This window comes from Serinus canaria, chromosome 3 (genome assembly GCF_022539315.1).
Source record: "Serinus canaria isolate serCan28SL12 chromosome 3, serCan2020, whole genome shotgun sequence".
Lineage (NCBI taxonomy): Eukaryota > Metazoa > Chordata > Aves > Passeriformes > Fringillidae > Serinus > Serinus canaria.
The window spans coordinates 79,523,786-79,539,143 of record NC_066316.1 but is presented as its reverse complement, the minus strand read 5'-3'; the positions used below and the strand labels follow the sequence as shown (position 1 = coordinate 79,539,143).

The 15,358-nt window shown below is 35.2% G+C and overlaps 1 protein-coding gene across 9 annotated transcripts in view; it reads left to right on the top strand.

The window, feature by feature from the left end:
- DOP1A (DOP1 leucine zipper like protein A) overlaps positions 1-15,358 on the top strand; it is a 61,238-nt gene that overhangs the window by 6,234 nt on the left and 39,646 nt on the right. For 8 of the 9 annotated variants that reach the window (XR_007777052.1, XM_030236438.2, XM_050971998.1 and 5 more), the window contains exons 2-8: positions 4,952-5,143; positions 6,247-6,428; positions 8,629-8,799; positions 10,140-10,329; positions 10,954-11,052; positions 12,151-12,250; positions 14,599-14,708. Coding sequence is in view for 8 of the 9 variants with exons in the window: in XM_030236438.2 (XP_030092298.1) it covers positions 5,006-5,143; positions 6,247-6,428; positions 8,629-8,799; positions 10,140-10,329; positions 10,954-11,052; positions 12,151-12,250; positions 14,599-14,708 (990 nt within the window). In the remaining variant the exon portion in view is untranslated. Of the gene's footprint in view, positions 1-4,572; positions 4,594-4,951; positions 5,144-6,246; positions 6,429-8,628; positions 8,800-10,139; positions 10,330-10,953; positions 11,053-12,150; positions 12,251-14,598; positions 14,709-15,358 lie in introns of those variants that run through there. The other variant, XM_050972001.1, reaches the window with a different exon arrangement.

Below are 15,358 nucleotides of genomic sequence, written 5' to 3'. Positions count from 1 at the left end.
TTGTATGTACCTTATGAATTTTTAACCTTGTTCCTTGCTGCTCTTTTTGAACTCCTGTCTGGTGTAAGCCACCCTTTGGAAGACCATATGACAGGAATAGCAGAAAGAACATTTTACATACCTGATGTACTTGCATCAGACTGTGCTCAGTGATAGACTTAGGTTTATTCCAGTGTTTTTTCTGTGAAGAACATGGAAAAGTTGGAAAAAATGTACTCATTTTCTTTTTACTGACAGTTGGCTTTTTTTCTGTAATAATAAATAAACTTGTTTTGTAGCTGTATAAGTAAGGAGGGTACACATCCAGTTGGGTGTGTAAGCTAACCTCTGTAGTACAAGCAATAGGTTTTCTTGCATTTAGTTCTTTATTGATATGAGAATAACTCCCAGGAAAACATCTTGTGTTGATTTAGAAACTTCCAGTATATGTAATGCAGATTATTATACAGATTTGATTTAATTAAGTTTTGTTGTGAAAGAAATTTGAACACCTAAAGCAGATCTGTTTTTTCTGTGGAAAAATATAATGTGCTATGTCCACTTGTGAATATGACTAGGTAGAAAAGTGTGCTAAGAAGTTATTAATCACAATATTAAATCTTACTAAGTGTTGTAGAGTGTTGAAGGATACTAATGACACAATGGCTAGTTATAGTTAATAATACTGCTAGGTGGGGTTCTTTTGTTTGTTTGTGTAGTCTGGGGGAGATTCTTCTTTCATCATTCTACTGAATAGCAGTTGGCCAAAATAACAAGTTCAAATGGTTCTTATTCTTCAGAAGACATCACAGATTCCTGTTTGAAAAATTCTGAATAAGAGAACTCTGTGGAAAGTCAATCTAGAAACAGAGTAATTAGCTGTAATTGAAAAAATCTTAATCTGTGGTTATAGAAGAATGTATGTGTTTTCTGTATATGAATTTTATCTGAAGAGTCTGGTGTGGGATTTGCAAGACTTATTTTGCTATTCATGTTGTTAAATGCTTCTGAGGGGAAGCAAAACATAATAAATTACCAAATGACAAGGCTTCTGTTTTCTTTGTATTCAAATCTGTGTTTGTATTGAGTCTATTTAAATACAAATGTTTTTCTGCAGTTGCTGGCTTAATATGTGGGCACTATACACAGCTTAAAAAGCAATAGCACTACAGAGAAATTAGAATTTTTTGTCATCTGCTTTTTAATTGTCTACTAGTTCTTTTACTGTACATCACATAGCCACCTTTGAAATGGTACACAATTCTAAAAATGCCTTGGAATATTGCATTGCAAAGCAGAAACCATGAGGAATTCAAAGGAGCAAGCTTGTGAGCTCAGATTCCTACGGTACTTGGAAAAAATCTTGAGAATTCTTGACGTATGCAGATTTGTATTTCACAATCAGCCACTGGACCTGTACCAGTATTTCCGTATTGCAGATTGGTTTGACACATACAAATAGAGCAATTATCTGATGCTTGAAAAATACAAGAGTGGAATAGTAGCAAATCAAACCTGAAAAGGAGTTTTTGGGTAAAATAGATAAGGGAGAGCTTATGAAGCAAGTCTTACAACCTTGTGATTGAATCAGAATAGAATCTAGATAAAAGCTGCATTTATGGAATTGATTTGTTGAAGCTATTGTTCCTCTCCACATTCCTTTGGCTTCATGAAAAACATTTAGAGCCTCTTAAACAGGTGAATAGTTTATACTGAGGTGAGACAGAAGGCACTTAGGTACAACAGTTATGAAGAATGAGCACTTGCTGTGGAAACACAGCTGAAGCAGTATTGTTTTCACATGAGTTGGAGGAAAACCAATACCACCTCATCAGTGAAGGGAACTGAAGGCTGCTCTGGGAACACACTATGCACAAGCCTCAGCTAAAGAGCCACAGTCCCAGACACCTGCTGTCCTTGTCAGAGTCATGTGCAAAGACTCCACAGACATCCAGGTCTACCCAGAAACGAGTGGAATCCATATTTTAATCCACACTAGAAGGTGAAGTAGAAGGTAGTAAGTGTCAGGACCTACTTCTGCAATCACTTGTGATTTAAATAGAATTATATAAAATAATTTGAAAGTGTAGAGTACATTTTAGTTTCTTCCTTGTTGATAATAAACAATGGGACAGAAAGCATATTTACTTTTTGACATTTATTTAAAAAGTCATGGCTATCTAACAGGTCAGTGATTGCCTGTACCCAACTCATGAGAATGGCTTAACCTTCAATCTGAGAAGCTTGGCTCATCTCTTCTGGTATACAAAAATGGAAAAAAACCCCAAAGGATGGTGCTCTTCATATCTTAGTTTAAAAAGAGAAACAAATACAGAACATTGCAAGGAAAGTTGGCCCTCATGCCAAATGGTGGTTATGTAATGACAAGATAAATGCTTTGTTCTGTAGGCTGTGTGATGGTGTAGCAGAAGATGCTATTTTTCAATTTTTAGCTATCAAATTTTATTATTTACCTCATTTTTTCAAAGTAGAAAACCATGGAAGAATAAGGCTGTGATACTTACAAGGAAATAGACACTACCAAGCTTTACATTGTAGTGAAATACCAGCTGTAAAATCAAATTTTTTAAATCTGCATTTTCATTATAAATGAAGAGAATAGGAAAGTATTGATAAGAATACATTATGGAAACACGAAAAGATTAAAAACCACATTGTGGAATATATTCAGACTACACAAAAAGAAAACCATAATAAATAAGTTAATTTTTATGTATGAGAACACATAACAATTGGCATTCCTGTAATTTTAATGATTGTAGAATAGAAATAGTCCAAGGTTTATAAAACATAATACATAACATTTACGTAGTGTCCTCTCTGGGTGCATCACTTATATTGGCCACTTGTGATTTGTCTAAAACTGAGATTTCTTTGTGGGAAAAAGTATGCAAGAAATTTATTGCATAAATTCTTTTTGAAAAAAACCAACATTTTTAAGATAGAAAAATGAGACCATAACTGTAGAGTAGTAAGAAAACAGAGTATGTTTTTTCTTCTTTATACAAAACTTCCTAATGATCACATTTGCACAGCCAGTGTGCAGTAGACTTGTCTAAAAGCACAGTTATTCAGTCAAAGATGTTAATGTATTTTGTTTTCAAAATTAAGGGATTGTTCTGATTGGTTTTTGAATCTGAAAGGAAGCTACCTGTTTAACCCTGTGCTCTACATGGTTTGTTTAACCTTTGATAATCCTTTATCAGATTATTCTCAGCTCTCAGGTCTTTCAAGCACTTGAGGAAGACAGAGCCCTGTCCTCCACTCCCCCATAAGTGGTTGCATTTATTCTTTAGCTGGATAAAAAGGATTCTGATGCATTCTTCACTCAAAAAGAATTATTTATTTTGTCAAGTACTTTCTCCGTCCATTGTGCCTGGAAAAATTTGAATTGTGCTACTTTTTTATTTTGGTTCTTTCTTCTTTTTTCAATGTTAATACTTTATTTCACTTTTGGAGATCAGGCTTTGGTGGTAGTGCAGCTGTCTCTTTGAGAAATCTGTTGACATTTTACAAGTTTTCCAGAACAAACCTGATCTTTTTGGGATTTAATCCAAAAATGGTTATTATAAAATGAAACCACATGAAAAGGGTTAGTTGTTTTTTTTTTTTAAATTTAAAGTGGTATCTAAATGCTTTATGCCAGTGAGATATTGTGAAATCTATCACTTTGACACTCCGAATATGTTTTTAAATAATGGTTTGCATTTCTGTTCTGTCTTGGAGACAGTTTGTCATTATTAGTCTGCCATCAGTATCAAGAGTGCAGAAACCTTGTAATTTTTTTGCCTTTTTATTCACTCCTTCCATCCATCTCTTTTCATTTTTCAAAAGGTCTGCTACCTTCTTGTTTTTCTCAGTTTTTGCAACTTTCCTTACCATACCTGGAAGACAGTCTGATGAGTACTGCTTCTTTATACCTGTTCCATGGTTTGTTTGGTTTTTCAGTCATGCTTCAGCCTGCACTTCTGCACACAATTTTCTTCCCATTTCCCTTTAATGGAGACAGAAGAGATCAGCATCTGCTGAATGTGAAATCTCTTCTGAAACCAAGTACAAAAGAGATCCCAAAAAGTTTTTCCCCAATAACACCTCCATTAAAAAGGGCACCAAATCTGCCTTTTTCACAGACGTGCTACAATAGCATTTCTTGTTGAGTTGTATTTGCTTGGGGTAAAAGTAGCCTTAAAAATTCATTTCTTTTAAAAGGTTATTGAACCTCTGTTATTAAAAAAAAAAGTAGTCTATGACCTATAAAAGTACAGGGTGGTGTTTCTGGAACTAAAACATCTTAATTACTTGGTGTAGACTACCACACTGTGAAAATATATTGGGCAAATTGCAAAAGCCTATGATTACAGAACACTGGTAAACATGTACTTTTGTTGTGCCTGGATGACAATAATATAAAAACAAAGTAGAGTTGCATCACTGGATTAGAATAGCAAGTCTTGTAAAAGGAAGTGTTGGTGCGCAGAAGTCCTCTTGAATAGTGTGTAACTATTGTATGTATCCTTCAGTTTTGTCTTCTGCCTGGAAGTGATTCAGAAAGATTGGTGTCTTCTGTTTGCAGAAAGGCTGGTTTGTTGTTAGGTGGGAGTTTCTGGTGAGGGACTCAGAGGAAGTAAAAAAGAAAATGAAAAATCACTTTGTTGCATTGTTTAGAACAAACAGTGCTTTTGGGAGAGAAAATGCATTATTTTTCTAGGGATTTTTGTTTGGCTTGAGATGTTGTGATTTCTTATTATTTGTTGGTGTTTTTTAGTAGGACTTGATGTTGGGTATGTGTTAAAGATTTGTTAATATTTGTTTACAATATGTTAGCTTTTGTTCATGGTTTGTTGTAACCTAATTTCTGATTTTTTGGTGATATCTTTGAGGAAAATGTAGTGCTTTTTATACATATTTTAACAATTATTTCAGGGCCTTTTCTTTTTTATCATTTGAATAGGTAATGTCTGTACATGAATTGCAAGCTGGTCTCTAGCGGGGACACCGTGGGAGGATGAACACGGAGGAGCTGGAGCTACTGACTGATTCCAAGTACAGGAACTATGTAGCTGCTGTTGACAAAGCACTGAAGAACTTTGAATATTCCAGTGAATGGGCAGATTTAATATCAGCACTTGGGAAGCTAAACAAGGTATGCCTGGCAAGTGCTCTTAAAAAGACTCAGGAATTGCAAAAGTCCAGAAGTGCAAGGTTCCAGCAGTCTCTTGCAAATATTGCAGCGCTCTGAGCCAAATGTTGGGTGTGTGCAAGGGGCAAACAAATCCAACACTTTTCTTTCTAGAGTTGAACCCTTTGTAATCAGAACTTAAGGGAGAAGTTATTTACATTTCTAGTGGAAATAAATGCAACACCTCTTTTATTAGTAACATTTATTTCTAATATTGTTCAATGTTACAGAAATAATGTGAAAAACAGTAACTGGTATAAATATCAGCAGTAGTTTTATGAAGCATAAGTTTTAAAATGAAACTCAAATCATTCATGGACCAGAGAATGCTATTTTTCTGATTCATTTTAACAGTTAATTGTAATGGGCAATATAATTGTAATCTTTAATAGCATTTCACAAATGCATACAGATCTTGATATTCATAAAAATCTTCTTTTAGTCAGTTGTATGTGTTTCTAGGCAGCATTCAGGAAAACGACACTATAGTTGGAAGTGGCATCATTATTTTGTATAAACTCTCTTTTTTTTTTGATTGTAGCAGTTCTTGCTGCATGTTTGTGCAATGTGAAGGCTATGTTATAGAGAAAAAAAAATCAAAATATGTAAAAGCAACGCTGTTCTCCAGTCCTGAAGTGATTGCATAGTTTCAGACAGTGATAAAGTTTTGTATCTGATCTCACTCTATGGCATTCTCTTAAAGCTGTCCCAGACTCATGACCCACAGTTTAATAGTCCTCTTTGAGCTAGTGATAATGGATTTTATGAAATGGAAATAGCGATTTTTGTCCTTAAATGGACGAGTAAATGACAAATGGACAAGCTGTAGGCAAGAAGCCCATTACAAGTGAAGTTGCCTTGGCAATATTACCTATAACAAGTGTACAAGTAAAAAGCATGGCAAAGAAAAAACTCCACAGTAGATTTTAATGGCCTTGGCTTTTTTTCCTGTTACCTAGGTTTGTGTGGTGACTTATGAAACACGTCCAGGAACTCCTTTTGTAAAATGTGCATTTGATGTTTAACATCTTTTGTGCCATTTTTCTTTTTCTGTGCTGATTTACCAGGTGCTACAGAACAATGCCAAGTACCAGGTAGTACCCAAAAAGTTGACGATAGGCAAGCGCTTGGCACAATGTCTGCATCCAGCTCTGCCGGGAGGGGTTCATCGCAAGGCACTTGAAACATATGAGATCATTTTTAAAATCATTGGACCCAAGCGCCTGGCCAAAGATCTGTTCCTCTACAGGTACAGTAGTACAATATTTTAAACAACTCCATTCCAAATGCATAGCCAAGATCCTTTTGTTTTCCTACATTTTATATTCATAGTATTACTTTTTTATATTGCAAGAATCAATCAGAGCCAATTTCTTTCCCTCATGTTATTATGCTTATCTAGTATTTTTCTTCTGAATATTGTGTAACAGAAGAGAAACAGATCACCTAAATTTTTGTTGGGAACTGATTTAGTGCAAGAAAATCTGGAATTTATTATATTTTCATTGAAATGAAGTGTTCTGCCTCTATGTACCATATGTGTAGTAACTGAAAGGATGGCACCTCATTGTATTAACATTATATTTTACTATTTTAAGTGTTGTTGGAAAAAAATCTGAGTATAGTTTTTTGCAAAAAGCTTTATTATCAAATCAACAGAACAGAAAGATTTGTTTTGTTTGCATGGGGGGCAAGTACAAACTTTTTCTCAGTCTCTGGAACTGATAATAATGAAAAGGAAGGACACCCTTGAAAAGTTAAGATTAGTCAGCATATACTGGTTCCTAAACCTCCATTATGAGGCATATATTTTTGATTATGTGGGGTGGGCAAGACATTAAGTTATTTGTTATATAATGAATAGTGAGATGTGTGCACGCTGTCACACATTTCTTAATCTTTACCTGTCCCTAGAGATTAAAATTTCATTGGTTTGAAAAATAGCAGAATAAAATAGAATTCCATTTAGGAAGAAAAGGTGTGCATTAATGCTTGGAAAGAAATTGCATGCCTTAGCATCAGCTCTTCTGTCTTGCATGGTCATGATGTTTATATATAATCACATTGAGAAGGGGAGTGTTTTGGTTCTCTGTTTCCACGTGTTTTAAAAGACACTGTGCACCATAGCTCTTTTTTTGCTTGTACAGTGATTCAATAGCTGCAAGATCTCATTAACAGTAAGTTCTAGGGTAATGGAAAATGCTACCTTGTATAATCTAACTAAAAGCCATTGTACTGCTGCTAGGGCAAAGACAGACATTCACATTAAGGCATTATCAAAGATTCCAGTATTTGTCATGAAAGCAGAATGCCAGTGTCTGAACATCAGATCTTGAAGTGTGAGTAATAGCCTTACAAAGAATGACTGGGGGTTAGTGGGCTGCTTATTGAACAAAAAGACATTTTCTGTAGAAAAAAGAAGCCAATTGACAATGGTAAAGGACAGTTTCTGCTAGATAGATAAAGGCAAAAAATGTTTTTACCAAAAGTTTTGTATTTTGGAGCAAGTTCTGTAGGATTTTTTCCTCTGTCATGGACAATATCCTGTCTACATAGTTATTTATTTTAATAGGAAATTAGTAGGTATACATTTTAAGACCCTTTCCTTAAAATTACCTTTTTTACTGTTCTTTGATTTTCTTCTTCATATGTCCGGGTCTTCTAACCTAAGCCCTCAATGATTTTGAAAATTGAAGTTGTGTTCACATGCATTTGATTATTAGTACAATTTGTAATAATTTGTGGTCTTTAGTAGCAGTAGCAAATATTATTTTAGTATCCATGTAACTTCCATAAACTTACATTCAAGTAAATTCAGGACATACTTCCAGTGTTTTCAGTCCTTTACAGGCTGTGTTATGAACAGAATTGCAAATAGGGTTTATTGTTCGTTTTAGAATCTGCTTTCAGACTGAATTTCCAAATTTCTGAAGTAGATATATACTTTGATGCCAGTTAACAGTTACCTCAAGGTTACTTGCTGAAATAAAACACCATGGTTTTTCTTTCATAAAATTATTTATATGAATTTCCTCAAATTGTTGTTATCCAGTCTTGGGGGTTTTTTTCTTAATAAGTGCAAAGAAAATGTATTTTTAAATACTATTTTTGTTGTGATGTGGTTCACTGTGGGCAAAATTAACATTTTGTTATGCAGAGATGCTTCTGGTTTATCATATTTATTTTATTGAAAGACAGTGAAAGACAGTAATTTCTGGGCCTTCAGTGCTTGTTATCACAATAGTAATAAAGCTCATAAGCCTTGGGGTACCAACCTGTACATCCAAAGGCAGTCATATTGTGTGGTGGTCTATACCTATGCACAATTCTAAGATAAAAGTCTGATATTTATAATAACTATACTGAATGTGCCTATGGCAGTCTTTAGAGAGAAAAAAAATTGTCACATGAGAAGCTTCTTTAAAAAAGGTAAAATTTATTTTTCACAGTTCTGGACTATTTCCACTCCTTGCCAATGCTGCTATGTCTGTCAAGCCAACATTATTGAGTCTGTATGAGATTTATTACCTCCCTTTGGGAAAAACATTGAAACCAGGACTGCAAGGACTGTTAACTGGGATTCTGCCTGGATTAGAGGAGGGATCAGAGTATTATGAAAGGTAAGAATACTTATGTTAATAAGGAGATATGCTTCATCTGGGGGTGTTTGCTGTAACTTTTCACTACGTACTTGTATGTGGATTTTATTGTTTTCAAGGTGGTTGCTTTTTAATTTGATGCTGTCATATTGCAACAGAATGGTGTGGTAGGAGGTTCTTAGCATTAATTAGGACAAATGAACTGTTAGTTGTTCTTGCTAGTAGTTGTGGAAAGGGAATTGGCATTAAGCAGACTTAGTGTCATATGCTAGTCACTTCTCCCAGGTAGCAAGCAATAGAACAAGAGAAAATGGCTTTGGGTTGTTCCAGGAGAGATTTAGGTTGGATAGTTGGAAAAATTGCTTCACCTAAAAGGTTGTCAAGCATCAGAACAGGCTGCCTGGGGAAGTAGTGGAGTTACCATGCCTGGAGATATTTAAAAGCCATGTAGATATGGCAGTTTGGGACATGGTTTAATGGTGGATTTTGCAGTGTTGGGTTGGACTCCGTGATCCTGAAGGTCTTTTAAAACTTAAAAAAATTCTATGACTCTTGATATGGGTTGGCATACATAACTGAAGCATCTGGGCTGCAGAGGTAGCATCTTAACATATTAAAGGATGAAGTTACACTCCATCACTTGGAATTCTTGGACTTGTTCACATGCTTACATATTCTTGATATTTCCAACTTCAGAAACTTGAATTTTCACCACTTGTGTGTCAAGAGCAATTCAACGCTGTCTTTTTCTGTTTCTGTGTAGGCAGACACACACACACACAGTGTAGTTGGCATCACTACAACGGGGAACAAGGTCTATCCAGCTTGCCTCCTAGGGCCTGCCAGAGGGTGTAGAGGTGCTGCCACATGAGCTGGAGGAAATGAGAACAGGGGAAGGAATTGCTTGTGCTCAAAGAATTGGGGTATTTTTATGCCTTGTTATTACCAGATGGACTCAGTGCAAAGAATGAGAGGGCAAAAGCCATCTGCTTTGATTCTTTTCTTCAGTAGCTATGCTTTCCTGGTGTCTGTCTGAAACCTCTGTCTGTAGCAGCACTTGGCTTTAAGCAGCAGATGAAGGAGTTATTTGGCTCTTTGAACATAAGGAGTACATAAGGAATATATAAAGAAAAGCTGTGGGCAAGCCAAAAGCCTTTTGCAAGTCAGATTGATCCACAGGCTTGCTAGGAGGATTGCTCTGCTTAGGCTGCATTATAAGGTTCAGTGTATAACTGGGCCTCTCTTGGCCTCTCAAAAGGTAGTTTTGACCTGTAACAATTAATTTTAATACTTCTTAAAGTGGGGGCAGGGGCAAGAACTGTGATATAAGCCCTGATTCAGCTGACTTGGTTTTACTGCAGGACAAACACACTGCTGGAGAAAGTTGCTTCAGCTGTGGACCAGTCAGCGTTCTACAGTGCTCTCTGGGGGAGCCTCCTCACCAGCCCTGCAGTGCGCTTGCCTGGCATCACTTATGTCCTCTCCCATCTGAACAGGAAGCTTTCCATGGAGGATCAGCTCTACATAATTGGCAGTGACATTGAATTAATGGTAATGTTTTAATGGAACAATGAACTTTTAATAAGTAAGTAACAACAATGAAGTTACTTACTTATTAGGTAATGTTTTTGGGGGGGGGGGATTTAAATGTGTTCTCTATCTTTGAACTTAGCCTTTGAAGAGATAAAATGCATGTTTATTATAGCTCCAGTTAAACTGATGTTTTGGTGCATGGTAGGAGTGTTTCAAAACTGAATTAATGTATCAGAACTGCTTAGGTTGTGTGTAAAACTTTCCATTCATTGCATACTTCAGCTAAAAGTGATTGAGTTTTGTTGCAATTTTTGGTTCCTTTTTTTTTAAAAGAAGTAGAGAATAATTTTGTCTTTTAAACTAGAGAATAATTTTGTCTTTTAAAATTCAGATATTCATTGGTAATATACAGAAAGCAAAAGCTGTTTGTATATTTTAGGGAATCTGTTGATTTTATATTTCCTCAGTGGTGAAACTTTTAATTTTCCCGTTTTGTCTTGTTTCATTATTCAAAATTTAAAATAGCTTCATTTAGTACTTATCACTGTTTATAAATAACTTGTTATTTTTGAGTGCTGTCTTATATCTACCTCCTTAAAATAATAAATAACTCTTTTGTGGGGGGGTCTGCCATTACTTCAGGTGGAAGCAGTAAGCACTTCAGTGCAAGATACCAGTGTTTTAGTACAGAGGAGCACATTGGACCTTATCCTTTTTTGTTTTCCTTTCCACATGAGCCAGGTAGGTTATTAACATTAGAGATGAATTGGCAAATTCCTAAATGTACTTAACTTCTTAAATCACTAGCAGTATTTGGTTGGTTTTTGTTAATGATTTTCTCCAAGCTCCAGCAAGAGTCACACATTCGAGTTTCTCTGATAGGTTTGGCTATTCTCATGTCATGATCTCTGCTCTTCTGCTTTTTAACTTGATGTATTAACTTTGAAGTTAACTTTAACTTCTGTGTATGTAAGCTCAAATTATGTTTAGTCTATGCAGAAGCTTTTAATTTGCTCCAGTTTGATGAGAAAGCAAATTACCTGTTCATGTGCAAGTTTCCAATTCCCAGTGTTCAAAATAAGCAAAAGTTAATCCTCTTAGCACAATCGATTCAGAGCACTGGAGAATTGAAAATAGTTTTTGGTTTTGGGTGAGTGATTAGCCCTAGAAGTATTGAGAGATAGACCTTACAACTTCTAGATAATTTTTTTTTTGACAGCATTTATTGTTAGTTATGTCCTGTTTTTAAATGATCCATGAATTATTTAACTCCTAGAGGAAAACATATACAAGACTGATTCTCATTGTAAGAAATTAGGAAAAACCTGCCCTTTTATGTAAGAAAGAGCTCTGTTCTTGCTTGGGAAAGTGCTTCACTCACATTTATCAGTTACTATAGGAGTAATTGGAGTGTCTCTATTTAGGTACTGAAATGTTGAAATTATCAATACAACATTTTTTCAATATTAAAACTTACATGAGCATGTAAAGTAGTAAGAAACTGAAAAAGTACTTTAATTTTTTTTAAACTAGATTTCAAGAATTTCTTCCAAAGCTTTTGCCTCATAGTAATATGAAATGTCGTGTAATAAAAAGGAGCTATTAGTCAAATCTGTTATTTTTGCTGTTTTTAAAAGGTGTCTGTTATTATATAGTATCTGCTCCAACCAATAATCATATTTGGGTTTCCTAAGAGCAAGATTGTGTTTTCTTGTACTGTGCAGAATTCAGAAATGTCAAAACATGAAACTACTTATGTTTTAATGAACATTAAGCTGCTAACATAGAAAAAGCATTACTTTTCATAGTTAAGCTTAAATGTGTTTTTAACTTCTTCAGGCAACGCGTCCAGACATGATCAGAATTTTGTCAGCAGCCCTTCACGTAGTGCTGCGCAGGGATATGTCACTCAACCGAAGGCTTTATGCATGGCTTCTAGGTAGGTTTGGATTTCATTCCATTGGCCACTAAAAGTGGAGGATGGACTGTATTTTCCTTATCAGTGTTTGCACTACTGTGTAGAAAGAATCCTGGAAAAATGAAATACTCAATTTCTTTCATAAGAGAGAAATGCACTTTCTTTCTCCATGGACATAGGAGATGAAGAATATCATCCTGGAACTCATTGCCGACTTATAAATTGTTGATGCATTTTTCTCTAGCAGCAATTATGGACCACATTCAAGGGTAGAGCCTGGTGTAGTAGGCTCATGGAAACAGGCACTCTGAAACTTTTTCTCTAAAAACATAGAATGGGGAAAACAGAGAGTAGGCATTATAGAGTATAAATGGTAGTTAGAGCACAACTGTATAGAAGATAGAAAAGAATGCTGAAGAGCATTGATATTACAGTTAGTGTATGCAAACTTTAAACTTCATTAGATCTTTGCCTGATTGAATTAACAGATCACCAATCACTTTTCAGCACCTTTCTGGAGTAAAAATTGAGCAATTTGGAATACAATTCTACCAAATGACATAAAAATTTAAATTTTTACTGTATTGATTATATACAAATCCAGCATGTAATTAGAAGAGGGTAGCAAAGAATTATTGCTATTAGAAGACTCTTAAATATTCAGGGAATAGTTAGAAGACCAGAAATTAGAAGCTTTTAGAAAAAAATTACTCTTATTAAGTTAGCCTTTTTATTTTATGGAAATGAAGCCTGTGCTCACATGAATCTGATCAGTTACTCTTTAAACCCATTTTGAAAGAAGTCAAAATCATGGAGTTTCTAAGTGTGTCCCAGGAATTGGAGACTGATTGGAGAGACATGAAGTGGTTTCTCTACTTGATATGTTTTGCAGTCTGCTGTTACCTTCTTTGTTTGGCTTCCCAGCTCACCAGCAAGCACATCCATGCTTTTTGGGCTACCCAGAACTTTGCCCAGCTGATAGTTAAGATGTTAGAGGCAGGTAGCCTGTGGGTGCCTGGGGAGAAAGGATGTGAGTAGAAAGGGCTCTGAGAGAGAGCTGAAATTATGAGGAGGGAAGAAGTCAGCAACTGTGTTTTGCATGAGGGGCTTGGGTTTGTGACTGTAAGAGCTGCAGGGGTTTAGAAGTTAAATATGAGAAAATCCTGGTTTCTTTGGTTAATCATTCTTCAAGACACTGACTTGCAAAGGATTCATCTTTTAAAGAAAGACAATGAAATGCAATGTTATGCTCCATACCTACATTTTCAAGTTTGGGGAAGAAATAGTTTCTAGATTAAACACTGCACTCATGTTTCATCTAAATTTGATGGATTGGATATGTCTTTTGCTATTATTGAAAAAGGTATTTTGTGTATTAAAAATATCATGCTGCTTTTTTTAGTCGTGCAATCTTCTTTTACAGCTATTTCATGAACATAGTCTCCACTGAAAGTCATGCAGCTTCAGAGAATATTTTTACAGTGACTTCCATGCCTGTGTTGTGAACAGCTATTCCATGTATTTGCTAGATATTTGGACAAACTTTCTGACAGTATAGGATTTTTGCATTTTTTTCTTTGGATGTTATGGTGCTTTTCTATTATCATGATATTCTTTTCCTAAAATAAGACATTGCAGATGGAGATCAGTTATGGTGAAAGACTGAATTCTGTGGTTCTGTATAGCATTATTTAATTCTGGTGTGTGCTATTCCTTCCTGTTGTTTTACAGCTAGAGGTGACCTATTAACATTCTCTATGAATAGAAATCACGTACATCTCCTTAAATTAGGCTTTCTTAACTATTGTTAACCAATAGATTTTTTTTTTCTTCCTTAGGCCAATTTTTTTTGTGCAATTAAAAAACTTACTGGGAAAAGAAAAGAAACTTACAATACAAAGGTCCATCTCGTTAGTGTAATTTTGAACTAAAAAAATATTTTTTATAGTGTGACTGATATTCTTTCTAACATGTCACTGTGTTTTGATGATCATCTCTATATACTTTAAACACTGAATTTTCTGTTCTCATTAATATTGAAATATTTTTATGTGACAGCTTGTGGCTTTCTTTTAAGGATTGTGGGTTTTTCATCATTTGTGAACATTTTTCAATTGTACGAGATGTAATTGGTTGATAATATTGCATAAAATTAAATTTTTTTATTTGTGTGAAAATTGCTTGTGTGAAAATATAACTTAGTTTCTCTTATTAAACTCTATAAAATCATCTTTTTCTTGCCAACATGACTTGGACTTCACATTGGTAAGTTATCAGTGCTAGTGTGTTGATTTGTAGTTTAAAGAAATTGGCAATGTATTCTGTCGAACTGTAAATATTTATCTGCTTTGTCTTTTGTTTGCTTGGAGGTTTTGATAACAATGGTGCCCTTGTAGGACCCAGAAGTACAAGGCACAGCAATCCCGAGGAGCATGCCACTTACTATTTCAACACCTTCTCTAAGGAGATGTTAGTTCAGGTAGCTATACAGTTTTATTTATGCAGTTTTCTTGGGGCATAGTTTTTTATAAACAGATCCTGATCAAAGTGGCTGTAACTTTATCTTTTGACTTGCCAATGCAATGTGACAATGTAGTCTTGTCTTTTTGTGGTATTTGTGTCCTATTCTCCCAAAACATTCTCAGTGGAAAAATGAAGACCTCTGGAATAGGAGAATGAACAGAACAAATATTAGGTTCTCCCTCTCCTTTTTCACAATGAATGAAGCATGCGTGGGTGTTACTTGATTGTGAACCCAGCACACTGGAGCCTGTTGTTTCATGAAACTGAATTGAAGAATTCTCTTCTGTAGATATGGGAAACTCCTCTGTGTCTTGGGAATCAGAAAAAAAATTATCAGATGGCACTGAAAGTGTGTTAAAAGGGTCTTTTTCCCTGCTAGGAAAAGAGACAATCTTCTGCTCTCTGTTGGCAGCAGGAATAGTTGAGAAAATTGGCAGTTAAACTAGTTTACCCTTAAAGCCTTCCTGTGTGAGCTGAGATCACTGGTTCTAAGAACTGTGTTGCTTTTCTCACGGTAATAGAAATATAGCTGTCTTTTAAACTTCTGTGAGTCTGATCTTGAAGTCAAGAAGACATTTAATCTTTAAGGCAAATTGATAAGGTCAG